Consider the following 26852-nt stretch of genomic DNA (forward strand, 5'->3'; position numbering starts at 1 on the left):
TAAACAATTAAACCTTTGTGTGCGTGTGTGTATGTCTCTCTCTCAATTTTCTATTTTAGTTTCAAAGCATATTGGCATCATATATAAAAAATATTTTAAAAGTAATAAAAAGGCAGCTCTTTCACTCTCTCTCTCTCTCTCTCTCTCTCTCTCTCTCGCGCTGCTATTAGCACACTCTTTGATCTCAGTTGACTCCGCCCACACATACATTGCCATGGAAACCCTGCGCGTGGCTCAGAGTTTGACTCGACGCGAGAGTAAGCAGACAGACAGCAAGTGACCGAAACTCGAGATTTTGCTGTATTCTCGTATTGTTTTGCAGCTTTAGTGTGTTTGTCTAAGCTGTACTTGGTAAGATCTTAGGTAAGTTTATCAGCGCAATAAACCAGATTTTATTTCTCACTCCAGCAGTTTTATAACTGCAGCTCTGTAATCTGACCGTTAGCCTGTTAGCTCTGAGTCTCTCTGTGCTCACATCTGTAACGGGGATTAAAGGTTATAAATAATAATAAAAAGAGGTAGAAGAAGAGAATGATGATGATGAGGAGGAGGAGGAGGAGGAGGATGATCACAGATGTTTAGATGTTGTTACTACTCAAAAATACTTTTCATTCAAGTAAATATATATTTATTTCTGACTATAAAGTGACTTATGCACATTCATAACCAGGTGTATAATGAAGTGTCAGTGAACATTATTGAGTTGATGTTGATCTACAGTCTTCTCTGGATTGTTTGTGTACATTCCAAAGCTGTTGTTTAGAAGGAGAAGTTTATCAGTGAAGACTGTGGAGCACGACTCAGGTTATGGCTTTAAGGTTATGGCTTTAGTGTAAGTTATAGAGTAAATAGCAGTGTTTGTGGTTTGTAGAGAAGTTCAGCACGACCACATCCCCACCTGTTCACTGTGATATTCCTGTACACACACATACAGAGAAAAGAGGAATAATGAGTGTGAGAGAGGCCATGTCCTCTCTACAGATGACATCATCAGTGGACAAATTACACACACTTCCTGTGGAGCACCTGGACTACACCTACATCCAAAAGTGTGGAGATCTGAAATACCTGGAAAAGATTCTGCATGTGCTTAGGTATGTCCTCAAAATTACATGCACATGTACATATTTCACTGTTTATTGGTTAATAATATATCGGCGACGTCCTTCAGGTCAGGCAAAGAGGGGATGTATCCACACCTGATCGAATTCTGTGAGAAGCGCATTGAGTCTTTGGACCCGAGACATCGCATTCTGAGAAAGGACATGTGTCCAGCAACCTCTGCCTCCTTCTCCACGGAAGAGTGGAGCAACATCACTGAAGACTTACAGGTGTCATTACCCTCACATCATTATCTTCTTTACTTTTACAGTCTTATGTATTATTATACACCTAACTGGTGCTCAAACACATGAAATTGGAAAGCCAGTGTGATGTGTGCACTGTCTAAGAGTTCATAATGTTGATGAAGTGTGTGTGTGTGTGTGTGTGTGTGTGTGTGTGTGTGTGTGTGTGTGTGTGTAATGTTCCCAGGCCTGGCAGAGAGAGATCACAAAAAGTGAGCAGCAGCTCAAACAATCACCACTCTTTAATGCTAAAACACTCCCACCTGTAAACAATCGCACACTCCAGGTATATACACACACACACACACCCACACACACACACACACACACACAGTTTCTCCCTTAATGTTGTCAGCTGTTTGTCTGCTCATTTCAGCACTGATACTGTCCTCTATTCATATGATCTTTTCCTCCTGTTCATAAGTATAAGTTCATAATTTTTACAGCAGCGCTGAGGGAGTCATGTGGTGGACGTTGGTAATGACAGGTTGTAAATATTCATAAAAATCAAACAAATCCTTAAATGGTTGTAGTGGTGTCAGATAGAGGCTGGCCCTTCAACTGAGGTTACACTGCAGCTAACACTGGAGCGTACAGAGTATGTTCTGTGTATGTTAGCGTGTCACTGTAACGCTTAAAACTTCTTAAGAAATAATTTTGAAATATTTTTATTTAGTTAAATTACCTTGTTACTGTCACTATCTTGGGTGCTGCTCTGACAGCGTGTTCCTGCTGGAAATGAACACAGGTGTGTAAAGGAATGTCATGTCGTTCTCTTCACACAGAAACCCAAAAACACCACGGCCACTTCAACACACAGGGAAAGATCTGCTGTTCCTCGTGCATACAGCGACTGGGACAGGTGTGTGTGTGTGTGTGTGTGTGTGTGTGTGTGTGTGTGTGTGTGAATATATTTGTGAGATTGTGTGTGTGTGTACATGTTCGATTGGGTGTGAATGTGTGTGTGTGTGTGTGTGTGTGTGTGTGTGTGCATGTGAGGTTGTGTGTGCATGAATGTGTGAGTGTACCATATACATAGGCTGGTTCTTACTATATTGCAGGTTTGATGTTGATAAAGAATGTGCGAAGATAGAGGAGGGTGTAAATAACAACGACGCCCCTGCTGTGATAAACTCTGCACACGCAGACATCAAACAACATATTGACACTTCAGGTGAGTTCTGTTTCAAATGTGCACACACACATACACACTCCAGGACTGTAATGACATCACATCACATTATGCTACACAGTTTGTTCTTAAAATATATAGCCTAGATCTATTTTTATTCCAATCAAGAACTGCATCATGTATATGGATTAGAGAATAGAAAAGATGGCACCATTTTATATTTAAAGTTTAATCGATTCCTATATTATTTGAATTATTTTTATTTATTTATCTGTTTGTTTGTTTATTTATTTCAGCTCTGACACCGCAGGAGAAATGTGTGTTAGCCACTCGAGAAAAGGAAAAAGGAAATGAGTCCTTCAGAGCAAACGATTGGAACGAGGCCATAGTCTACTACACCAGGTCAGATCTCACATGCACACACACACACACACACACACACACACACACACACACACACAAACTTACTGTAAAATGAATGTGCCTCCAGCACATTAATGAAACACTTCATGCATTTGTATCTGTGTATGTTTGTGTGTGTGTGTGTGTGTGTGTGTGTGTGTGTGTGTGTGTGTATGTGTATATAGGAGTCTGTCGATCTTGCCCACAGTAGCTGGGTTTAATAATCGAGCTCAGGCTGAGATTAAATTGCAGCGCTGGCCTGATGCACTAAGAGACTGTGATGCTGCACTGCAGATCGAAGCACACAACTGTAAAGGTAAGAGTCCTTTTCCTGATCTCTTCTAACCCAGTCTCATCTGATCACACACACACACACACACACACACACACACACACACGCACACACACACACACACGCACGCCTTACACCCTTTATCCATCATCCATTTTACTCCATCAGCGCCACCTGAATCCACATGTGCGTATGTTTGTTTTGTAGCTCTGCTGCGTCGTGCGACTGCATACACACACCTGGGAAAGCTACAGGCAGCACATGATGACATCACATTTGTACTTCAGATTGAACCTCACAATATCATAGCACAGGTAGGAAAACACACACATAACACACACTTGTCTTCACTTGTACAACAGCTTGTGTGTGTATATGTGTGTGTGTGTGTTATGTGTGTGTGTTTTACTACCTGTGCTGTATGTGTGTGTTTTTGTGAACAGAAACTTTTACAGAATGTGAATAAGAAAATAAATACAGAGCTGCAGCACAAACCAAACCAGCTTGCTAAGGGCAAAAAGATTTTTATCCAGGAAGTACATGAGGAAAGGGATGAAAAGACAAATGGTGAGACATGTGACATCATAACACACTGATCATCAAATTGACTATAACTGACCGGGTAATCTGCACTGCAGTGTCTGTGCATGTATATGAATACTTGTCTCATGTTTGATCTCAAAACACTTTGCTTGTAATTGGCCACACTGGTTGCCCTCCTGTATCCAATGTTTTGTATAGTGTTTTTAACAATGGACATTATCACAACACAACTTTACGAAATAAATAGATTAGATGTAAGGGTGGTGAGAAAAACTCAGAGAGAAGATATGACGATGGAACCTTGGGAAGATAACAAACTGTATACAATCTATATCTCTGTCCTGTTTCCTCTCAGATGCTAAAACTGGAGTCGACAAACCTGCTCACTGGGACAAAAAAGGACAGACAGACAGAGAGACAAAAAGACAGATGGAGATTAAAACAGATGAAGAGACAGAGAGAAAGAACGATGGAGTGAGACATGGTGTGGACGCAGCAACTGCGAGAAGTGAAGGAAATGAGTTGTACAGGATCGGACAATATGGAGCTGCAGCTGAGAAATACACACACGGCATTACAACACTTACACAATCAGGTACAATTACATACCAGTGTTCACACACACACACACACACACACATGTTGCCCTGACCCTGTGAGTCCATTAGTCTGTGTGTATGTTTTGTCTGCAGGTGTGTACACTGAGGAGGACATGTTTGTTCTGTACTGTAACAGAGCTGCATGCTTCCTGAAGATGGGACAGTGTTCTGAGTGTGTGTCAGACTGCAGTCGGTGAGCAGTACACCTTACACACTACACCTTATACCATACCAACTACATTTTACACTTTACTCCCTGCATTATATCCACTGCAACGACATCTACACCTACAACATATCCCCGGCACCCTACACCGTACACTCTAACCACTACCCCTATATCCTACATCCAGCATCTTACATTCTTTATTCTACACTGTACACTTTATAGCCTGTATCTTACATATTATACCCTACACCTTACATCCTGCACTCCTATATCTTATATACTACATTGTATAACCTCCACTCTACACACTACATTACAGTAACAACTCTAAACCACCCTAATCTCTCATCTATATGTAACCATAAATCATGTGTTTATGTGCACGGTTGTGTGTATCAGAGCTCTGCAGCTGAAACCATTTGGTGTGAAAGCTCTGTTGAGGCGAGCGATGGCGTTTGAAGCTCTAGAACAGTTTCGACTCGCTTTTGTGGATTACAGAACTGTACAACAAATACACAACACTTACTGTGTACAGCAGCATGTCAACAGGTAACACATATAGTAGATATACACACATCACCAAAAAAGTTCATTATAGTATGATATAAATAGTTTAAAGTTTCATGTGATTCACAATGAGGAACTCTGTGTGTGTGATATAAAGACTCACTCAGGTGCTGATGGAGCAGGATGGTACTGATTGGAGAACAAAACTGCCAGAGGTTCCACTTGTCCCAGTATCAGCTCAGTGTGATGATACAGAGACCCTGCCCGCATCGCAAACCACACCCAACACACACACTCTGCCCACAATGACAAGTTCTTCTAATGCAGAGACTTTGACCACCATGGAGACTCCTCTCTCCAAACATATGGAGATCCACACAAAGGCTCCACCCATTTCTGGTCCATCTCAAACACGCAGGCACATCAGCATATTAGAGGTTGTGTATGGATTTGTGTGTGTGTGTGTGTGTGTGTGTGTGTGTGTGTGTGTGTGTGTGTGTGTGGGTCTTTAAGCAATTAATTCACATGTAAGTCCACTCACTCATACCTGTGTGTGTGTGTGTGCAGGTGGAGAGTGATAATGATGAGGATGAAGATGGTGTTGATAATGATAAAGATGATGGTGATAAAGATGATGCCGATAGTGAAGGTAAAGATGATCTTGGTGATGACGTCAAGACCTTCAGTCCAGCGAATGTCTTTGAGTTTGGACAAGCATTGAATGCAGCCCGTTACCGTGGTGACCTGGTGGCGTGTGCTCGGCTCATGAGGAGCGTGCCACCTCATACCCTTCCTCACCACATCAGCACACAGCTAGACACACAAACACTCAGTTTCATCATACACACACTGCACACACACATCCTGCCTACTGAGCCCAGCCTGGTGTACCATCTTCTCACACATCTGCACACAGCTGAGAGGTTCACGGTGAGGTCATGTGCACACACCCACACACACATGCGCACACACACACACAGACATGCCCTTGCACATCGCCGTCAGGTTAATTATAAGAACACACAGAAACATGCACACACACACCTGCACACTTCCAACAGCTCTATGAAGAGATCACACACTTATACACAAACTGCTGATGTGTATGCCAGCTAGTGATGGCAGCCGATTCTGGACTCTTAACTATACTTATTTTTCTCAATCTAATTGTGGCCTTTGATACTATTTCCCATAAAGTTAATTTTAGATAGATTACGATTATAGGTATTACTGGTGCCCTTTTAGTTGGTTCTCTCTGGGCACACTCAGTTTGTCCAACTTAAACATTTTGGGTCATACTCCTCATCTGTTACCACTGGTCACCCCAGCTCTATTTGTCCTCCAAGCAAAATTGTACTCTTCTTTTCTCTTCTCTTTTGACTTGTTTAGAGGAGATTAAATCTTGTTTCTCACGCAATTTTTTCAAGCTGAATATTGACAGAACAGAGTTTCTTCTGGTTGGCACTCAATCCAGTTAATCAAAATTCAATAGTTTCTCATCTTCTATTGATAATTCTATAATCTCTTCATCTTATCAGGTTAAGAGTCTGGGTGTCATCCTCGATAGTACATTGTCTTTTGAAAAGCACGTGAACAATTCTACTCGGTCTGCATACGTCCGGTCCGTCACATCCAATTCCACAGCTTTTCTTGTACATGCTTTAGTTACCTCGCATATTTATTATTGTAACTCTCTTCTATTTAAGCTACCTCACAAACTTCATAAACTTCAATTGGTCCAGAACTTAGCTGCAAGTATAATGACGTGTATTCTCGGATCTTCTTCATCTGGTTCTCTCGCTGTACCTTCCGTTTGTTTAGTCATGTTGGGGTCTAGAGCATTTAGCTGGGCTGCTCCTCATCTTTGGAATTCTGTTCCACAATCTGTATGAGTGAATGTCTGACCACCTTTAAATCATGCCTCAAAACTCATCTATTTAAATATGCCTTTTCTGATCATTTTTACTAGTTAACAGCTGTTGTTCTTTGTTCGTCTTGATTTTATAATTATAAATGAATTGCACTTAAGGTGTCCTTAAGTGTTTTGAAAGGTGCCTTTAAATAAAAAGTATTATTATTATTATTATTATTATTATTATTATTATTATTATTATTATTATTATTATTACACTCTCCTGACATTTATTCTGTGTATTACTTAATGATACAATACCCTTATACATACGTTTGTGTGTGTGTGTGTGTGTGTGTGTGTGTGTGTGTGTGTGTGTGTGTGTGTGTGTGTGTGTGTGTTTGTAGGTGGCTCTGATGCTGATGGACAGAGAAGAGAGGAGACAGATCACACAGCTTTTTGATTGTTTGCATACAGTGGAGTGTGATGAGTTCACGCATGAGAACATTAATAGCCTGGCTAATAAATTCATATAAGATATTCTCTCTCACACAGACACACACACAAAATATGAAAGCAGTGGGGGGAGTCACTAATTCATCTGTCAGAAGATACCATTGTTCAGAAGGAAACATTAAAGGTTTCATCTGCTTCATTTCTTTTGCAATGTACATCATTCACCTTAACTCTTAAATTATGTTTAACTTTTAAATTCTGTTTAACTCTTAAATTCTAAAAGGCTGCTTTGAGACGATGTCTGTTGTGAAAAGCGCTGAAAAACTTGACTTGACTTGAAACACACACTCCTCCAACAGCTGAGATAACTAAATTAAAACATCAAAACACTTATCACTGTGTGTTGGGTTTTATTTTTTTTGACTTCATTAGACTCTCAGTTTACACAGTCTGAGTTTCTCTGAATGCTGACGTGGTTTCAGATTGCAGTCTGTTTGCATCTTAATAAATCAAATTTAACATATTTGATTTATTAAGATGCAAACAGACTGCAATCTGACACCACGTCAGCATTCAGAGAAACTCAGCCGAGAGGGGATTTGTGGTATTGTATGAGGAAGTCAGGTGTGTCAGAGAAGTATGTATTGTGGACATGTATGAGGGCAGTGTGACAGTGAAGTGTACAGTAGGAACAACAGGCTGGTTTAAGGTGGAGGTTGGACTGCATCAAGCATCCGCGCTAAGCCCTTTCCTGTTTTCTGTGGTCATGGACAGGTTGACAGACGAGGTCAGACAGGAGTCTCCCTGGACTATGATGTTTGCAGATGATATTGTGATTTGTGGTGAGAGTAGGGAGCAAGTGGAGAAGAGCCTGGAGAGGTGGAGGTGTGCGCTGGAGAGAAGGAGAATGAAAGTCAGTAGGAGTAAGACAGAGTACGTGTGTGTGAATAAGAGGGAGGGCAGTGGAGTGGTGCGGATGCAGGGAGAAGGTGGAGGGGTTCAGGTACCTGGGGTCAACAGTGCAAAGTAAAGGAGAAGTGGGTGGAGAAGAGTGATATCAGGAGTGATTTGTGATAGAAGAGTATCTGTGAGAGTGAAAGGAAAAGTTTATAGGACTGTGGTGAGACCTGCGATGTTGTATGGTTTAGATACAGTGGCATTGAGTAAAAGACAAGAGGTGGAGCTGGAGGTAGCTGAGCTGAAGATGTTGAGATGTTGAGATGTTCATTGGGAGTGACGAGGATGGACAGGATTAGAAATTAGTTTATTAGAGGGACAGTGCATGTAGGATGTTTTGGAGACAAGATGAGGGAGGCGCGATTGAGATGGTTTGGACATGTGCAGAGGAGGTATATGGGGTAATGGGAGCAGCCAAAAGAAGAACAATGAATGAATGGATCTACATCTATAACTAGCCACTTCAGGGAACCCACTCTGAGACGCCTGTGGTTCTAATGACATATGATTGAGTAACTGGATAATATTATTAGTAGTTAAAATGTGCCCGTAAAGAATAAAATGAATCTGTATGTAAGTACATGCTGTGATTTCACTCCGGACCTTTAGGCGGCACTGCAGTAGTCAGGCACTTTTAATGTCCCTGCAACAATCCGGAAGCGCAAGCACAGCCATTATTAAACATCGCACAGGACACAGGAATGGCAGCTCTGGGAAGTGGTAGATGTGTTTTCAGACGACTGGTCAACACGAGTGTATACTACAGAGCGACCGGATTACACACACTCACAAACACACACAATCCTGCGCGCTTCTCTCGGTGCCCGAACAAGCCGTGCGCTCTGTCTCGTGCGCTGTTCAGTAACAGTGACGGAAGTGACGCAGAATTGACAGCGCGAGATTCATATACACACAATCATCGTCAGCAGCAGCAGCATGGTGAGTTTACACACACACACCGTTTTTATCGATATGATGCTATAATAAGGTTAGAGCATGCGCTGTGTATATCCCTGGGAGACTGTTCTTACTTGTTTTCTACATATTGTAATTAAAAACTCAAACAGTACCGCCCATACAGCTGCAGCACTTCACCCACAGCACAATTATCCACGCCCAACCATCTACAGCACCAACCATACAGCTGCAGCACCACTTTCCCTGCCCATACAGCTGCAGCACCACTTTCCCTGCCCATACAGCTGCATCAACACTTTCCCTGCCCATACAGCTGCAGCACCACCGCACAGGTCCTGTGGACTCAGCCTTGGTGTTAGCTAGGTATCAGTGTGTAGTGTCTTCAGAGGATGTCATCTGGTTTGTGTGTGTGTGTGTGTGTGTGTGTGTGTGCGCTCAGGTGGAGCTGTGTTTAATCTCGACGTGTTGGTGTCTCTCCTGCGAGAGGAGAACGCTGCGGATATCTGTGCGATCCGAGTCTCAGATGAGCTGAAATACACTGACTACTTCATCATAGTGAGCGGATCTTCAACTCGGCACCTGAAAGCCATGGCAGAGTATGCCATTAAAGTGGTAAAAGAATATTACAGACATTGTTAAATATTTAAATCCCTGCTACCAAGATGGTCCTGTGTTGTCATGGATCATGGGAAGTGAAACTAAAATCTATTACAGGAGTATTATAATGGGGTTCCCTGGTGGTCTAGTGGTTAGGATGCGGCGCTCTCACCGCTGCGGCCCGGTCAGGGAACCAACCCCAGACTCTCTCAGTGCCGGTCCCAAGCCCGGATAAATGGGGAGGGTTGCGTTAGGAAGGGGATCCAGCGTAATAACGTGACAAATCAAACATGCGGATGATCCGCTGTGGCGACCCCTAATGGGAGAAGCCGAAAGAAAGTTTAGAATTGGCTGTATGGTACTTATTGGGAGAAAACCGGTAGTTCTTTGTGAAATCAAACACTGAGCACCCCCAAAACAACCAAAATGGCACGATCCTCATTTCATAACACCTCTGCGATGATTTGTGACTGGTAGTGAAATCAGGCTCTCCTATCGAAACATTGAATTTTCAACTCTTCAGGCTCACCCCAAATGTGTTTATATATGGATTGAGTGTTTTACCTCTGTGTTGCAGTATAAGTTCCTGAGAAGAGACTGTGATCCCCACACACACATTGAGGGACAGGACAGTGATGACTGGATGTGTATAGATTTTGGTGGGTCTGATCTTTTCAGTGTGCACTTAGAAAATGTATAATGTCAAAGTTAGCTATGCACCTTTTATCAGTTGCTTAATAAATTGGATAAAAAATGACACTAATTTTACAATAAGATGTTTTGCTTATTATAACTGAAACCCTCATTTAGTGTATTTATATATAAAAGTTTACTTAAAAATGCAAAAGCCACATATTGAGTTTATCTATCTGTTCATTTTCAAGCTTATAGTGGCTGCTTGTTTAAAAAACAATGCAGACATTTTGTTCATTTGTGAAGATATAAGCATCTATATCTTAAGAATATATAATTAATATAATTTTGTATAATAATGGAATGATATATGCATAAATTAAATATACAAACATAAAAAAACAAGCATTTGGACAGTTAAACGTATTAAAGCCACAGTAAATCATGTTTACTGTTATAGTAGACAAATGCTATAAAAGAGAATGTAACGGAGAAATACAGCAAACTAACAGACTTGATTTAAAAAAAAAATATGTGAATTATTAAAATGGAATCGTGTATCATTTGCTCCTTTTAGATTTAGTGTTTGTTCGCACCGGTTTAACTGAATCCATCACTATATCGCAAACAAGCTGATTGTGCAACCTGATGCTCGCGAGTCACAACAGAACAGATCCAGTGCGACTGTTAGAAACACACTGTTTACACAATAGGACTTTAATAAATTACACCATTTCACATGATAAGGATTATAGAGGTTTCGCTTAACGTGCACACATTATTCCTGCTGCTGTTTGACCGTGTTCTCTCTGCCATTTCGCCATCATCTGTTATCTTAGTCACGCTGACCTGTAACTTGAGCAGCCCAATTAATTGATAACAGTGTTTAATTATCGATTATTATCGGTTATATAAATTAGTAAAAAAATTAATATTATATATACATGCACATAGTGTATAATATATACATACACACAGTGGTGTGAAAGTGTTTGCCCCCTTCCTGATTACTTTTATTTTTTGCATGTTTGTCCCACTTTAATGTTTTAATTCATCAAACTTATTTAAATGTTAGAATAAGATAACACAAGTGAACACAACATGCAGTTTTTAAATGAATTACTGCCACACCTGTTCACAGTCAAGAAATCTCTTAAATTGGACCTGCCTGACAAAGTGAAGTAGACCCTGCTCAAAAGTGAGACATCATGCCGAGATCCAAAGAAATTCAGAAACAAATGAGAGAAAGTAATTGAGATCTATCAGTCTGGAAAAGGTTATAAAGCCATTTCTAAAGCTTATTCACAAAATGGCAAAAACATGAAACAGTGGAGCCGACCACAATTACCCCAAGAGCACAGGGACGTCTCATCCAAGAGGGCACAAAAGACCCCACAACAACATCCAAAGACCTGCAGGCCTCACTTGCCTCAGTTAAGGTCAGTGTTCATGACCTTAATAAGAATGATTAGAAAGATAAGAAAGAGACTGGGCAAAAATGGTCTGCATGACAGAGTTCCAAGACGAAAACCGCTGCTGAGCAAAAAGAACATAAAGACTCGGATTAGTTTTGCCAGAAAACATCTTAATGATCCCCAAGACTTTTGGGAAAATATTCTGTGGACTGACGAGACAAAAGTTAAACTTTTTGGAAGGTGTGTGTCCCATTACGTCTGGCGTAAAAGTAACACCTCATTTCAGAAAAAGAACATCATACCAACAGTGAAATATGGTGGTGGTAGTGTGAAGGTCTGGGGCTGTTTTGCTGCTTCAGGACCTGGAAGACTTGCAGTGATGAATGGAACCATGAATTCTGCTAGTTATCAAAAATCCTGAACTTGGGTTCTGCAGCAGGATGATCCAAAACACACCAGCAAGTCCACATGACTTTGGAGTGGCCTAGTCAAAGTCCTGATCTGAATTCTATTGACTTTGAAAAGGCGATTAATGCTCAAAAACCCTTCAGTGTGGCTGAATTACAACAATTCTGCATAGATGAGTGGAGCAAAATTCCTCCACAGCACTGTAACAGACTCATTGCAAGTTATCGCAAAAGCTTGATTGCAGTTGTTGCTGCTAAGTGCGGCCCAACCAGTTATTAGGTTTAGGGGCAAACACTTTTTCACACTGGGCCATGTAGTACAGTTCCAATCCTCAGTGCCCTGATGGAGCTGTTTATATATTTGTGTGTGTGTGTTTCAGGGTTGGAGCCTTGATTTAACAAAAAAACAGCATGAGCCTCGATTAACCTGTTACAATAAATCAGGGAAGCTATTTTAGATCAGTGCTTTTATTAGCTCTATGAAAACACACACCAGGTGTTAGTGTTGTAGTTGTTGGTCAGTTTGACATTTGTGCATGTGTCTGCGTGTGCAGGGTCGATGGTGGTCCACTTTATGCTCCCGGAGACAAGAGAGAAGTTCCAGTTGGAGACACTGTGGACGCTGCGGAGCTATGAACAGCTGACCAACAACACACTCCCACACACACTGCCTCCTGACTTCATTCTCACACATGCGCAAACACACACACACACGCACACAGTGACTGACACAATCACACATTGACTCTCTCACACACACACCCCTCCAGATCTCCTGTCCATAAACACCTGTCTGTAAAAAAAAAAAGAAAGTTTAGTGTTGTTGACAATGTTCTGTTACTGAACATCTTATACACTTATCAATAAACATGATTTGGTTAATTTATTTGCTGAGTGTTTCATTTCTGAGTTTCAGTATAAAAGATCTGACATCGTGAAATCACCAAGGTGCAGTTTTAACACTGCTCAGGGGGGACGTAATCTGGCATGGTGTGGTGAATGTATGGTCTTGCGTATTTATAACTGTATTTGTGTATATGACTGAATTCTACATGGTGTGAGGAGGCATTGTGGAGAGATGGCAGAAATAAACCCCATCAAAACACGGATTTCAATCCTCGACAGTGACTCTTCCTCTGCAGCAGACCACACCATAGAAATGAACACTGGCTACATGTGACTTGTAAAACTACAACCCTAACCCCCAAACTCCAGAAGGAAAACCTGAGCCTCTATCATAAAGAACTGTTCCTGTCCAGCAGAGGTGACAAAAGTACACACATCCTTCACTAAAGTAGAAGTACAGATACTCATGTTTTAAAAGACTCTTAAAGTGTTAAAGTGAAGAAGTTTGGGCTCTGAGATGTACTTAAGTAAAAAGTAACCATTAACACTACCTGTTTTAGTGTCATGCTGATAACTGGATGTCACTTCATAATATTAGGGCTGTTAATTGCTTAAAATATTTAATCACGATTATTAACGCTTGTCATGAGTTAACACAACATTAAACAAAACATAATCGTAATTTTTTATCTGTTCCAAATGTACCTTAAATTAATACATTTCAAGTTTAAATACTTTAATCAACATGGACATGGACAAATATTGATGCTTAATGGAACTGTATGTTTATTATTAGTGAAACCATAAACAATATAGAGCATGAAGACAAAATATTCTTGTAAATGTTTTAAAGTAATTGTTTTAAATTACGTAAATCATCAGGACACCAAACGGAAACATTGCTATGTTTCCACACGGACGGTAAATGAGGTGATACATTTTGTTTACATTTTTTGTTACTTACAATGTTCACTTTATGTTTCTTACACACCGCAGTGTGCAATATACAACAGGTTTACTTGTGGCATTTACTTGTATTTTGTGTTTTGTGTATTTGTCTTGAACTGTCTTGTGTTGTCTTTGCACCAGGTTGCACACGATGCACTTTATGTGGTGAGGACACTAGTCCTTAGCCCTGTGTTTTCTGTGATTGTTGTTGTATGTATCACATGGGTTCAGAAGGAATGTGGTTTCATTTCACTGTGTAATGCGACAGCTATATATGGTTAAAATCACAATAAAAGCTTCTAGACTTGAACAAACTCAAAGTTACCCCCAGAGGGTTATTTGTGTGCATCATGGCTGATTTTGGTGCTAATTTGAGACTTGGCGCATCAGTAAAACAAATGTTTACTGATTAAAAAAATTTTCAGTGGAGTTTATTTTTTATATATACTGAACAAAATTATAAACGCAACACTTGTTTTTGCCCCCATTTTTTATGAGCTGAACTTAAAGATCTAAGACTTTTTCTATGTACACAAAAAAGTTATTTCTCTCAAACAAACTTCCTTTGGGCTTCTCCTGTTAGGGGTCACCACAGCAGATCATCTGTATTCATGATCCGTGTGTTCGATTTGGCACGTTTTTACGCTGGATGCCCTTCCTAACGCAACCCTCCCCTTTTATCCGGGCTTGGGACCGGCACTAAAAATGGCTGGGGTTGGTTCCCTGACTGGCAATCAAACCCGGGCCGCAGCGGTGAGAGCGCCACATCCTAACCACTAGATCCTAACCACCAGGGAACCTATAGTTCCCAAATCTGTCTAAATCTGTGTTAGTGAGCACTTCTCCTTTGCCCAGATAATCCATCCACCTCACAGGTGTAGCAGATCAAGATGCTGATTCTTCTTCTTCTTCTTCTTTCGGCTGCTCCAATTAGGGGTCGCCACAGCAGATCATCCGTCACCATACCACCCTGTCCTCTACATCTGCCTCTTTCACACCAACTACCTGCATGTCTTCCCTCACCACATCCATGAACCTCCTCCTTGGCCTTCCTCTTTTCCTCCTACCTGGTGGCTCCATCTTCAGCATTCTTCTACCAATTTAATTCATGTCCCTTCTCTGCACATGTCCAAACCATCTCAATCTCGCCTCCCTCACCTTGTCACCAAAACATCCTACATGCGCTGTCCCTCTAATAAACTCATTTCTAATCTTGTCCATCCTCGTCACTCCCAACGAAAACCTTAACATCTTCAGCTCTGCTACCTCCAGCTCTGCCTCCTGCCTTTTACTCAATGCCACTGTCTCTAATCCATACAACATCGCAGGTCTCACCACAGTCCTATAAACTTTCCCTTTCATTCTTGCAGATACCCTACTATCACAAATCACTCCTGTCACTCTTCTCCACCCACTCCACCCTGCCTGCACTCTTTTCTTTACTTCTCTAACACACTCTCCATTACTTTGCACTGTTGACCCCAGGTACCTGAACTCCTCCACCTTCTCCACCTCTTCTCCCTGCAACCGCATCACTCCACTGCCCTCCCTCTCATTCACACACATGTACTCTGTCTTACTCCTACTGACTTTCATTCCCCTTCTCTCCAGCGCATATCTCCACCTCTCCAGGCTCTTCTCAACCTGCTCTCTACTCTCACCACAAATCACAATATCATCTGCAAACATCATAGTCCAGGAGACTCCTGTCTGACCTCGTCCGTCAACCTGTCCATCACCACTGCAAACAGGAAAGGGCTCAGGGCCGATCCTTGATGCAGTCAACCTTCACCCTGAACCAGTCTGTCGTACCTACTGCACACTTCACTGCCGTCACACTGTCCTCATACATGTCCTTCACCACCCTCACATAATTCTCTGACACACCTGACTTCCTCATACAATACCACAACTCCTCTCTTGGCACTCTGTCTTACGCTTTCTCTAAATCCACAAATACACAATGCAATTCCTTCTGTCCTTCTCTATACTTCTCCATCAACATCCTCAAAGCAAATAAGGCATCTGTGGTGCTCTTCCTCGGCATGAAACCATACTGTTGCTCACAGATGGTCACCTCTTCTCTCAGCCTGGCTTCCACTACTCTTTCCCATAACTTCATGGTGTGACTGATCAACTTAATTCCCCTGTAGTTACTGCAGGTCTGCACATCTCCCTTATGCTTAAAGATCGGTACCAGCACACTCCTTCTCCATTCCTCAGGCATCCTCTCCCCTTCCAGAATCCTGTTAAACAATCTGGTTAAAAACTCCACTGCCATCTCTCCTAAACATCTCACGCTTCTACCGGTATGTCATCTGGTCCAACCGACTTTCCATTCTTCATCCTCTTAATCGCTGCTCTCACTTCCTCCTTACTAATCCTATCTACATCCTGCTTCACCAACTCCACATCCTCCAACCTTCTCTCTCTGTGATTTTCCTCATTCATCAGCTGCTCAAAATACTCCCTCCACCTTCTCAACACACTCTCCTCACTAGTCAACACATTTCCTCTCCATCCTTTATTGCTCTAACTTGCAGTACATCCTTCCCAGCTCGGTCCCTCTGCCTGGCCAATCGGTATAAATCCTTTTCTCCTTCCTTAGTGTCCAACCTCTTATACAGCTCCTCATATGCCTTTTCCTTGGCTTTGCCACATCCCTTTTACCTGCTGCCGCATCTCCTTGTACTCCTGCCTACTTTTCTCATCACTCTGTCGATCCCACTTCTGTTTTGCCAACCTCTTTCCCCTAATGCTCTCCTGCACTTCCTCATTCCACCACCACGTCTCCTTGTCTTGCTTTCTATTTCCAGATGTCACACCAAGTACTTTTCTAGCTGCCTCCTCATCACTCCTGCAGTAGTTGCCCAATCATCCGGCACCTCTTCACCACCACCAAGCCCCTGTCTGACCTCTTCCCTGAACCTCACACTACACTCTTCCTCCTTCAGTTTCCACCATCTTATTCTTCTTTCAATCCTTACTTTCCTCCTCTTCTTCTTTGCCTCCAAAACCATCCTACAGACCACCATCCGATGCTGTCTAGCTACACTGTCCCCGCCAACACCTTACAGTCTCCAATCTCCTTCAGGTTGCATCTCCTGCATAGCACATAGTCCACCTGTGTGCACCTTCCTCCACTCTTATACGCCACCCTATGATCCTCCTTCTTCTTAAAATACGTGTTCACCACTGCCATTTCCATCCTTTTAGCAAAATCTACCACCATCTGCCCTTCCACATTCCTCTCCTTAAAACCATACCTACCCATCACCTCCTCATCACCTCTGTTCCTTCACCTACATGCCCATTAAAGTCTGCCCCAATCACCAATCGTTCTTTCCTAGGTACACCATCTTCCACTTCATCTAATTCACTCCAGAATCTTTCCTTTTCCTCCATCTCACAGCCAACTTGTGGAGCATAGGCACTGATGACATTTATCATCATCCCTTCAACTTCCACCTCAGAATCACCCCTACACCATTTCTCTTCCCATCCACACCATGATAAAACAGTTTAAACCCACCTCCAATGTTCCTGGCCTTACTCCCTTTCCACTTGGTCTCCTGAACACACAGCATATCTACCTTTCTCCTCTCCATCATATCAGCTATCTCTCTCCCTTTACCCGCCATAGTACCTCTACTCTCCTACACTGCTCCTTTTCCTGCCGTCTCTGTAGACATCTTCCTCCTCTCCTTCTCCTCCTTCGGCCAACAGTAGCCCAATTTCCACCGGTACCCTGTCGGCTAACGATACCTGTGGCGGTCGTTGTTAACCCGGGCCTCGACCGATCCGGTATGTGATCCGCATATTTGATTTGGCACATGCTTTACGCTGGATGCCCTTCCTAACGCAACCCTCCCCATTTACCCGGGCTTGGGACCGGCACTAAGAGTGCACTGGCTTGTGCCCCCCTAATGGCTGGGTTAGATCAAGATGCTGATTAGACAGCATTATTATTGCACAGGTGTGCTTTAGGCTGGCCACAATAAAAGACTGTTTTAAAATGTGCAGTTTTACTGTATTGGGGGGTCCGAAAACCAGTCAGTCTCTGGTGTGACCAGCATTTGCCTCACACAGTGCAACACATCTCCTTCGCATAGAGTTGATCAGGTTGCTGATTGTGGCCTGTGCAATTTTGGTCTACTCAATGAAACTCCTCTTCAATGGCTGTGCGAAGTTGCTGGATGTGGAGGTCCTAAACTGGTGTGGTTACACGTGGTCTGCGGTTGTGAGGCTGGCTGGATGTTCTGCTTAATTCTCAGAAAGGGCTTATGGAAGAGAAAAGAACATTCAATTTACGGGCAACAGCTCTGGAGGACATTCCTGCAGTCAGCATGCTAATTGCCTGCTCCCTCAAAAATGCCATTAAAGTGAAATTGCATTTACACGTTATTAACACGTTAATTTTGACAGCCCTAAGTAATGTGTTACATAATGATTGTATCCAGGCTGAACATCCACCATATAGAACACAAGCAGAGAAAAGATGATGGTGATCAGGAATGTTCATCCCTGCTGTCCAGTCCAATCTGCAGTTTAGGTAGTGCAAAGTACCTGTAGGACCTGCACTAACCTCTACCTCCTGCCCTTACAGCATTGTAATCATCGGTACCCGTATCCCTTTATTAATCTGCATAGATAACAGTGAATGCATCTAATAGTTGTGAAATCCTAAGTGATCTGCAGGAGCTGTAGTTGTCTAATGTGTAGAGTTTAAAGAGGATATCAAAGAGAAGGGGTGTTTCTTTAAGCTGCTCAATCTCCAATACATGTTCAGTTCGGGGCTGCATCCCAAACTGCTTTCAGCGTGCACTAAATATAGGCATATTCATGTGACATCCAACCAAACACACACACACACACACACACACACACACACACACACACACACACACACACATTCATTATACACACTACACAGTGTCACGAATAGTGTGTGATTTGAGACACAGCCCACAAAGATAGCCATAGGAAAGTGTGTTTGTGTGTGTAATCAGATCTTTGAGTCTTAGCCTTGCAAGACATGTATTTTGTGTGTGTGTGTGTGTGCAGTTTAAAATTAGACCAAGACTCATCACACACACACATTTACTTCTTCACTTTACTCTAGGTCCTCTCTCTGTCTCTGTCTCTCTGCTGTGTGTGTGTGTGTGTGTGTGTGTGTGTGTGTGTGTGTGTGTGTGTGAGAGAGAGAGAGAGAGAGAGAGAGAGAGAGAGAGAGAGAGAGAGACAGACAGACAGACAGACAGACAGACAGACACACACACAGATACACACATGGGTATTACAGGTGTGTATTCAGCATGTAAAGGATTTCTGGACTGCTTTTGCTTCTCTGTGAGTAACCTGAACATACACACACACACACTGTTGTCTTGTAGTATTACTCTCTCTCTACTTTCTTGTGGCTTGACCCTATGTGTGTATTAAACACTTTATTTTTGTCCATTCTGAACACTGTGTTTGTAAAACAAAAAACTCATCAATATTTACAAATGTTTCGTAGACAAAATTATTAGTTTTATCAATTCCAGACAAATAGGACATTAATGTATGTTTATTCACATATTCACATATTAACATGATCCTGCCCATGAATTACATCAGTTAACTATATAAAAACATGGTGATGACATCACCACATAGGTCAGAAAGCACATTTTAACATTAACACAAAAAATTTAGATTCTGAATTATATTGATTAAAGTGCAAAACATTATAAGTGGCATCTGAGGAAAAAAGAACCATTGGCAGCATATTATCTATAAAATGTATTTATTTATTATAGATTCAGCGTTCAAACATCCCAGTTCACCAAAACAATCTACAACTATAGACCCTCCATATCTACTCATTTACATTAGAAAATACTGTTGTCTATGGGCTTGATTAAACAAATATTATTTTAGTCTAGACTTATACTCGAGACTATTTCCCAAACACTAATTGGAAGGCTGTTGCATAACTGTTGGGTTCTGTGAAAGAAATATCTACCCCCTGCTGTTGCCTTCACAGTTAGAATAACAACAAATAGCCTGAACCTTTTGACCAAAGTGATTGTGGTTAGTGATAATAAATCAAAAGTTTACAGAGAGGCTACTGTGGGAGCCCATTCAGTGCTTTATACTTCAACAGTAGTGTTTTATAATTAATGTGAAAATTGATTGGATGCATTGTGAATAAAATAGGGGTAATGTGGTCATATCTTCTGGTTCTAGTATGGACTCTTGCTGCAGCATTCTGGGCTCATTGAAGCTCGTTTATACACATAAACTAGAACGTTTCCCTGCATTGTGTAGTGACAATAGTAAGAACTATTCATAAGATTCCCCACCTATATGTGTTTTCAAATAGACAATACCAGAAGCTATCAAAAATCTTAAAAATGATAATAATAATAATAATAAATACTTCCCATAGCAATGTTATGTATCCAAATGCAAAAAAGGCATTTATCAAGCAGTTGATAAAAAAAAACCCTCTTCCTATTCCTGTCCGTTTTGCCTGATGTATTTGTTCTGCTCTGTGTCTCAAATGAGGCCCATGATGTGTACATGTGTCCTAGCAGAGTGTAAGACGTGATGATGATGATGGTCACCTGCTGTATAAGAATGGACATTTGCTGCAGGACAGATGTGAGTAAAATGAAATATTTTACATATTGTTCACTGCATTGACATGTAATCTTTAACCCGCTTCCTTCTACAAAACAAATAGCAAATTTCCCAGATTCACTATGCAGTGTTACAGCTTGTTCCCTACACTAGTGATAACAATACACTTTGCAGTACAATATGGCTATTCTGTACATTATTTAACTGAGGTTTGTGTGTGTATATGTGTGTGTGTAGATGAGATTGTGAGTACGTTGGGGGTGGGGACATTTGGAAAGGTTGTGCAGTGTATTGACCATCACAGGTGAGTTCTACACACACACACACACACACACACACACACACACATACATATATGTGATACATTTTTCAAATCTCTTTTGGTCCTCAGCTGTATGTTTTGAATGTTTTATGGTCTTTGTTTAATGTAGACAAGGCTCCCGTGTTGCCCTGAAGATCATTAAAAATGTGGAGAAATACAGAGAAGCAGCTCGACTGGAGATAAATGTTCTGGAGAAAATCAAAGAGAAAGATCCAGAGAACAAGCAGTGAGTTTATTACAATACTAAATGCACAGTTTAAAACAATTTATTCACTCTCTCTCTCTCTCTCTCTCTCTCTCTCTCTCTCTCTCTCTCTCTCTCTCTCTCCTCTCTCTCTCTCTCTCTCTCTCTCTCTCCCAGGTTGTGTGTGTCTATGTACGGGTGGTTTCAGTACGGTGGTCATGTATGTATTAGTTTCGAGTTGTTGTCTCTAAGCACATTTGAGTTTCTGAAGCAAAATAGCTTCATACCGTACACCCTGGAGCAGGTGAGACACATGGCCTACCAGATCTGCAGTGCTGTGGAGTGTAAGTATACACACGCACACACTCAGCATACATGCATGTGACTGAGTAATCAAGGAGACCGTTATTAAGATTGCACTCGATAATACACGCAAAAATATTAGATCAGATTTCATTTTTAGGTTTATAATTTAGGTTTCAAAAATAAGTTGATTAAAAGTTGGACACACTCTGAGTGCTTTTGTGAACACTTGCAAGGCATTGTTTTTTTGGACTGCTGGAAATAAACCACTGAAGCCACAAAATAATGAATAATAAATCTCTGAGAGATAAATAACATTTTTATTCTATAATCTGGATTGCCATGTTCTGTGCATAATGTCGATTTATTGCAGATGTACTGTATGCTATACATCACAAATACATAGTACTGTTGAATTTGATTCCCAAGATAAGGCTCTAAAAACAATAATATTTTCCCAAACATTGGCTCATCTTATATAGTTTTTGATCTGTAGTTGTTTTGATAATCAACCTGAGGCAGTAGTTCCGAGTTATACATACTATATGGACAACACCTGGACATAAAATTCGTATGTACTTTTTGACCATCCCATTCCACATTTAGCTCCAATTTACTGTTATAATAACCTCCACTTTTCTGGGAAGATGTTCCAATAGATTTTGAAGTGTGCTTGTGGAGATTTGTTCAAATTCATTCACCAGGGCATTAGTAAAATCAGGTACTAGTGTAGGGTGAGGTGGCCTGGGGTGCAGTCAGCTTTGTAATTCATTCCAAAGGTTTTTACAGAAGTTCAGTAGGGTCAAAGCTCTATAGCAGGCCACTTAAGATCTTCCACTCCAAACGTATAAAGCATATATTCATGGAGCTGGCTTTGTGCACAGGGGCATTGTCATGCTGGAACAGGATTGGGCCCCCTTTTGGTTGTAGCAGCTACTTTGTCGTTACCATAAGCTGCCAAGACGCTAAAACGGAATCGATGCATTTGCGACCAACAATAAAATATCGGTGAGGCAAAACATGATCTTGATGATTCTTCTTTATTGCACAGACTAATATTTCCAGATGTTATAAAGTTTTTGTGTGATTGTGGTCAACAAAGAATACATCATCCCCGCTTACCTCCTCTCTGGCTCACTAAGTGCAGGTGACTAATATTTCAATTCCTTTCAAAACACATTCATACGGCTTGCCATTGTAGCAGCAATGAGCTCCATACTAGGGATGGTAACAGACTTCAATGAAGCTTCTCTTGATTTTCCCATGATAAAAGCACAATGTACTTGAGAATGCATGTTGCATAACAGCAAGAATGTCACAGTTCCATAACCATCCTTACGCATGTCCTAAAAATTATGCAATTGTGCAGTAAAAATGTCAACAAAGTTTTGAAGGTTTTAAACGTCTTGCAAGCTCAAAATTTTCCGAAAGGTGCGGTTTTCGTTAAACCGATTCAGGCAAGATTTTCTTAGCAGACAATACCACAGGTCTTACAATTCCCAGTGGGTCATAAACAGAACTAATCATGGATAGTATTCCTCTTCATGTCAGAGCTTGAATTACAATCTTGAACTTGAATGCATCAAACTGAATGCACCCTTGCACACCTAACACTCTCAATCTATATTTAGATCTTTCACAGTCTTTACTTTTTGATCTTCAGGCATTGCAGCCAGCACTTGATGTCTGTTGCTCATCCATTTTGTGAGCCTAAATCCAGCTTTGGCACATATGGATACAAGTTCTTGGTACAATGTTGATGCTTGTTCAACATTAGCAACTAAAACATGACAATCATCAACATAAAAAGAATTGAGTATTTTATTCACTGTTTCCTCATTGAACATTTTCTTGTCTTCTGCACAGTTCTTAAGAGCAAAGTTTGCGCAGCTAGATGACGTTGCACCAAAGAGATGTGCTAGCACCTAAAGTCAGTTGAAATTTTGCTTAAGTCCCTATCAGGCCTCCAAGGAAAGCTTAACAAATCAACATCATTAGCTGGTACTCTTACTTGATGGAACATTAATTCAATATCTGCCATAATCAGCACTGGTTCTTTTCTGAACCTCATCACCTCTTCAATAAGTGAGCTGGTGAGGTCTGGTCCAAGAATTAAGTGATGTTCCTTGAAAATTCACTCCACAATCAAACACCACACAGACACCATGATGTGGAATATGCCAGATATTTTCATCACTGCGTGTCAAATCTTTTGCCGATACTTGCTCTGCATGACCTATGGAGACCATATCATTCATAAAGGCTTCATAATCATCAAGAAAGGCAACTTTAAAAAAAAAAAAGTTTATCACCATCTTTTGAGTAGGTAGTTTGTTCATTTTGGCTGCTCTCTGGGAAGTCAATTTAAAACTGCTAGTGCAACATGTCTTCCACATTCATGACTGAAATTCTAGTAACTGTGACCTTTGGCTGAGCAAGTTATCAGTATCAATGAAGGAAACTCTGCGATTGTGTCTTTCTTGTAGTTCACAAACCACTGCTCTCCATTTATTCCTAAGTCTTTAATGCATTTTTTTCGATAATACTCATCATATTGGCTAGCATGTCCAACTCATACATATATTGCACTTCCTTCATAACATTACAACAAAAAAAATTATGAAAGCACTTTATTCATATAAGCAGATGCAACTTTCTGTTAATTGTCAAAATGTTCCTGCAACAAGTTTTTGCTCTCGTATATCCCTTGGAGAACCAACAGTATAATGTACAGGCAATCACTGTATCAGTCTTACTCAACACTATTTATTATTGTTTTCTTATATACCCAAAATATTGCCCTGTGCGTCATAGCTGGATTCAACATCTGGACCAATGCATTTCCTTGGGTACTCCGCTCCATTGCTTGGTTTCCAGATAAATGCCGCTCCATTTTATGAGGCTGTAAGAGTACCCTCTGTTGAATAACTCTCTCTTTAGGCCTCCCAATTCCTTAGAGTTATACATTAATCCTTTCTCTTTTGCAGACATTTATGTAACAAATGATTTGTCATTAATATTCAGACATTGTGTTATCCTATAATCTGGCTCTAAATTGGAATGTTATCCACCTGAGCGGCCGGATTTACTGCTCTATATACTCTGTGATTTTAACACATTTAATTTGGCTATTTGAACTTCAATTTTTCCCTGCAGATTAAGTTCTTCTTTTCTTTTTCTTAACTGTTCCTCTTGATGCTCCAGATCATGTTTATCCTTCAACACTTTTTTGTTGTGCCTTTAATGCAGCTAACTCAGCCTCTGCTTTAAAACTTACAGAAAAAGCAAAAGACACCCCAGATCTTCGTTCTGAAATTTTATTTTTGGATGATCTGCTCCCTACATTTGACACACTGTCGTTAGGTTTAATGTCATCTTGTTAATTATCTGACATAACAATGGATGAAGCTTGGACTGTCACTTGAGGAATAGTAGACACGTCCTTTGTTGTAATAGCGTCAGACTGAACAGGAATAACCTCTTTCAACAATCCTTCTGGTCCACTTAACCAATGTTGAACTGTGTCTTTAAATGTATTGTTGTATTTCATGATACTCAAAAAAAACATTCATTTAGTTTTTTCCTGCTCATCCCGAGGAAGTAATCACCCATATCATGCAAATTGCTGGCATTTTCACAAAGCTGAACAATAGTTTGAAATAGCATTTGCACCTGAGAGGCATTTTCTTTTCTTGTCATCAGACTTTTAATCTCTGTAAGCAGCTCTTTGATTTTACTCACATTTGTTTTTCGTTCCTTTTGCAAACTTTCCATTTGGTTCGCCAACTCCTTTGCATTGAGCTTAATCTCTCTTTTTCCATATTCCATTTCAAGGGCAGTGACACCACCATCACTTACTTCACTCATGTTTGTGTGCTCACGACTGAGTCAATAACAGCAACACAACGACACATAAAACACCATCAACTACACAAACACAAAACGGATAGCCGAACAACAAACTTTGTACACCAGAACTCTGGACAAAACCAACTGAAGCCAAACAACAAACAATAACACAACCGCGCGATTATCCCCAATGGATAAACAGTGTACCTGATTCAAACAGCGCGCTTTCCAAAACCGCACAGCTACTTAACAAGAGGCTTACCTATGCGGTGATTGTTTGCTTCTCTTCCGAGTTTTACTGATCAATTACTGATGTACACTTAATCCTTTTGATGCATCCACTGAGAAGTAAATTTTTTGTTAACTTAATGTAGCGGCTCCTTTGTAGTTACCCAAAACCAAAAGTTAAAACAGGAAATCGATACATTTGCAACGCAACAATAAAATATTGGTGAGGCAAAAGATGATTTTGATCATTCTTTTTTATTGCACAGACTGATATTTCCCGATGTTAAAAAGTTTGTGTGTTTGTGGTCAACAAAGAATACAACATACCCTGCTCACCCCCTCTCTAGCTCACTAAGTACACAGGTGACTAATATTCCCATTCCCACCGAATCCCTTGATGGACTAGCCTGATCATGTGACATTAGCAAAGCTCTTTACTCTTTCATGTCTACTTCATTGGTGGAAAAAATGTTTATGTTACTGCATCCAAAGACATCCTATACAACTAATAGTAATAGTAATAGTTTGGGGAAGGACCAGATATGGCTGAAAAAGCATGTCTTCCAAATATTTTTGTCTTTTCAGTGTATGTTAAATATGAGTTTTGAGATATGAGTTTTTGGAACTAACACTCAACATTTATACATGTTCACATACTGAGAAAATGTGCAATTCAGTTTTATTGAATTTGTATAGCACATTTATTTACACCTAAATGATAAAGGTTAAAAAACAGACGCTGTTTCACTGCTGTGAATTGCTCAGAAGACAGATGGGAATTTTACAAAAAAAAAAAATTCTATTCAAGAATGTGAGAGTAATTAAGTACTATTTCTGAATTTGAAGATTAGAGACTGCTCTGTTTAAAAATGTAAGGTTTTTTCAGTGAAAGTCTTCTAATCCAGTCTGCTGAACATTAGAATGTGTACTACTACAAAAGCATAGATATATAAAAATTTTAAACGTTGTTCAAATACAAAATAAATAAAAACATTTCTTTACATCGCCTTTTTAAGTTTTATTTTATTGATCACATTTTGAATAAAATAGATAGTTTTTTTGGAATAGCAATATGTTATGCATCTGAATTCACAATAACTCAATGTGTATACATACATACACACACACACACACACACACACACACACACACACACACACACACACACACACACAAGATAATTGCGTAAAACCTCTCTGGTGTTATGCAATGATCTTGTTCCCTCACAATACCAAGCAATGTTCTCTTAAAGTTTAATACGTATGGACACCAGATGTCACTCCATAATTCCTATCTTTTAAAAATACGTTGTAAAGTGCT

At 40.6% G+C, this 26852-nt stretch overlaps 3 protein-coding genes across 8 annotated transcripts in view; all 3 read left to right on the plus strand.

Moving 5' to 3' along the window:
• The first annotated feature begins 230 nt into the window (after window positions 1–230).
• On the plus strand, window positions 231–7497 carry spag1b (sperm associated antigen 1b). Of its 3 annotated transcripts, XM_046847119.1 has the most exons (16): window positions 231–363; window positions 935–1094; window positions 1172–1331; window positions 1534–1632; window positions 2132–2208; window positions 2408–2520; window positions 2775–2880; window positions 3066–3196; window positions 3380–3486; window positions 3616–3739; window positions 4071–4310; window positions 4408–4507; window positions 4883–5032; window positions 5148–5427; window positions 5558–5920; window positions 7250–7497. In XM_046847119.1, the coding sequence occupies exons 2-16, from the start codon at window positions 949–951 to the stop codon at window positions 7376–7378; spliced, it is 2325 nt and encodes a 774-aa protein (XP_046703075.1). In that variant the 5' UTR covers window positions 231–363; window positions 935–948; the 3' UTR covers window positions 7379–7497. The 3 variants fall into 3 exon arrangements, with proteins under 3 accessions (XP_046703075.1, XP_046703076.1, XP_046703077.1); XM_046847120.1 differs by lacking the exons at window positions 231–363; window positions 935–1094; window positions 1172–1331; window positions 1534–1632 and adding an exon at window positions 1687–1832; XM_046847121.1 differs by lacking the exons at window positions 231–363; window positions 935–1094; window positions 1172–1331; window positions 1534–1632 and adding an exon at window positions 1851–1955.
• Window positions 7498–8902: 1405 nt separating this feature from the next.
• On the plus strand, window positions 8903–13111 carry malsu1 (mitochondrial assembly of ribosomal large subunit 1). Its single transcript, XM_046847474.1, has 4 exons — window positions 8903–9194; window positions 9613–9785; window positions 10348–10429; window positions 12780–13111. The coding sequence occupies exons 1-4, from the start codon at window positions 8957–8959 to the stop codon at window positions 12968–12970; spliced, it is 684 nt and encodes a 227-aa protein (XP_046703430.1). The 5' UTR covers window positions 8903–8956; the 3' UTR covers window positions 12971–13111.
• Window positions 13112–19239: 6128 nt separating this feature from the next.
• clk2b (CDC-like kinase 2b) overlaps window positions 19240–26852 on the plus strand; it is a 12212-nt gene continuing 4599 nt past the window's right edge. For 2 of the 4 annotated variants that reach the window (XM_046847172.1, XM_046847171.1), the window contains exons 1-5: window positions 19257–19368; window positions 20598–20667; window positions 20884–20950; window positions 21078–21194; window positions 21330–21496. In XM_046847172.1, coding sequence (XP_046703128.1) covers window positions 19309–19368; window positions 20598–20667; window positions 20884–20950; window positions 21078–21194; window positions 21330–21496 — 481 coding nt within the window. In that variant the 5' untranslated portion in view covers window positions 19257–19308. Of the gene's footprint in view, window positions 19369–20597; window positions 20668–20883; window positions 20951–21077; window positions 21195–21329; window positions 21497–26852 lie in introns of all 4 variants that reach the window. The other 2 variants (XM_046847170.1, XM_046847169.1) reach the window with 2 other exon arrangements.

This window comes from Silurus meridionalis, chromosome 4 (assembly GCF_014805685.1).
Source record: "Silurus meridionalis isolate SWU-2019-XX chromosome 4, ASM1480568v1, whole genome shotgun sequence".
Lineage (NCBI taxonomy): Eukaryota > Metazoa > Chordata > Actinopteri > Siluriformes > Siluridae > Silurus > Silurus meridionalis.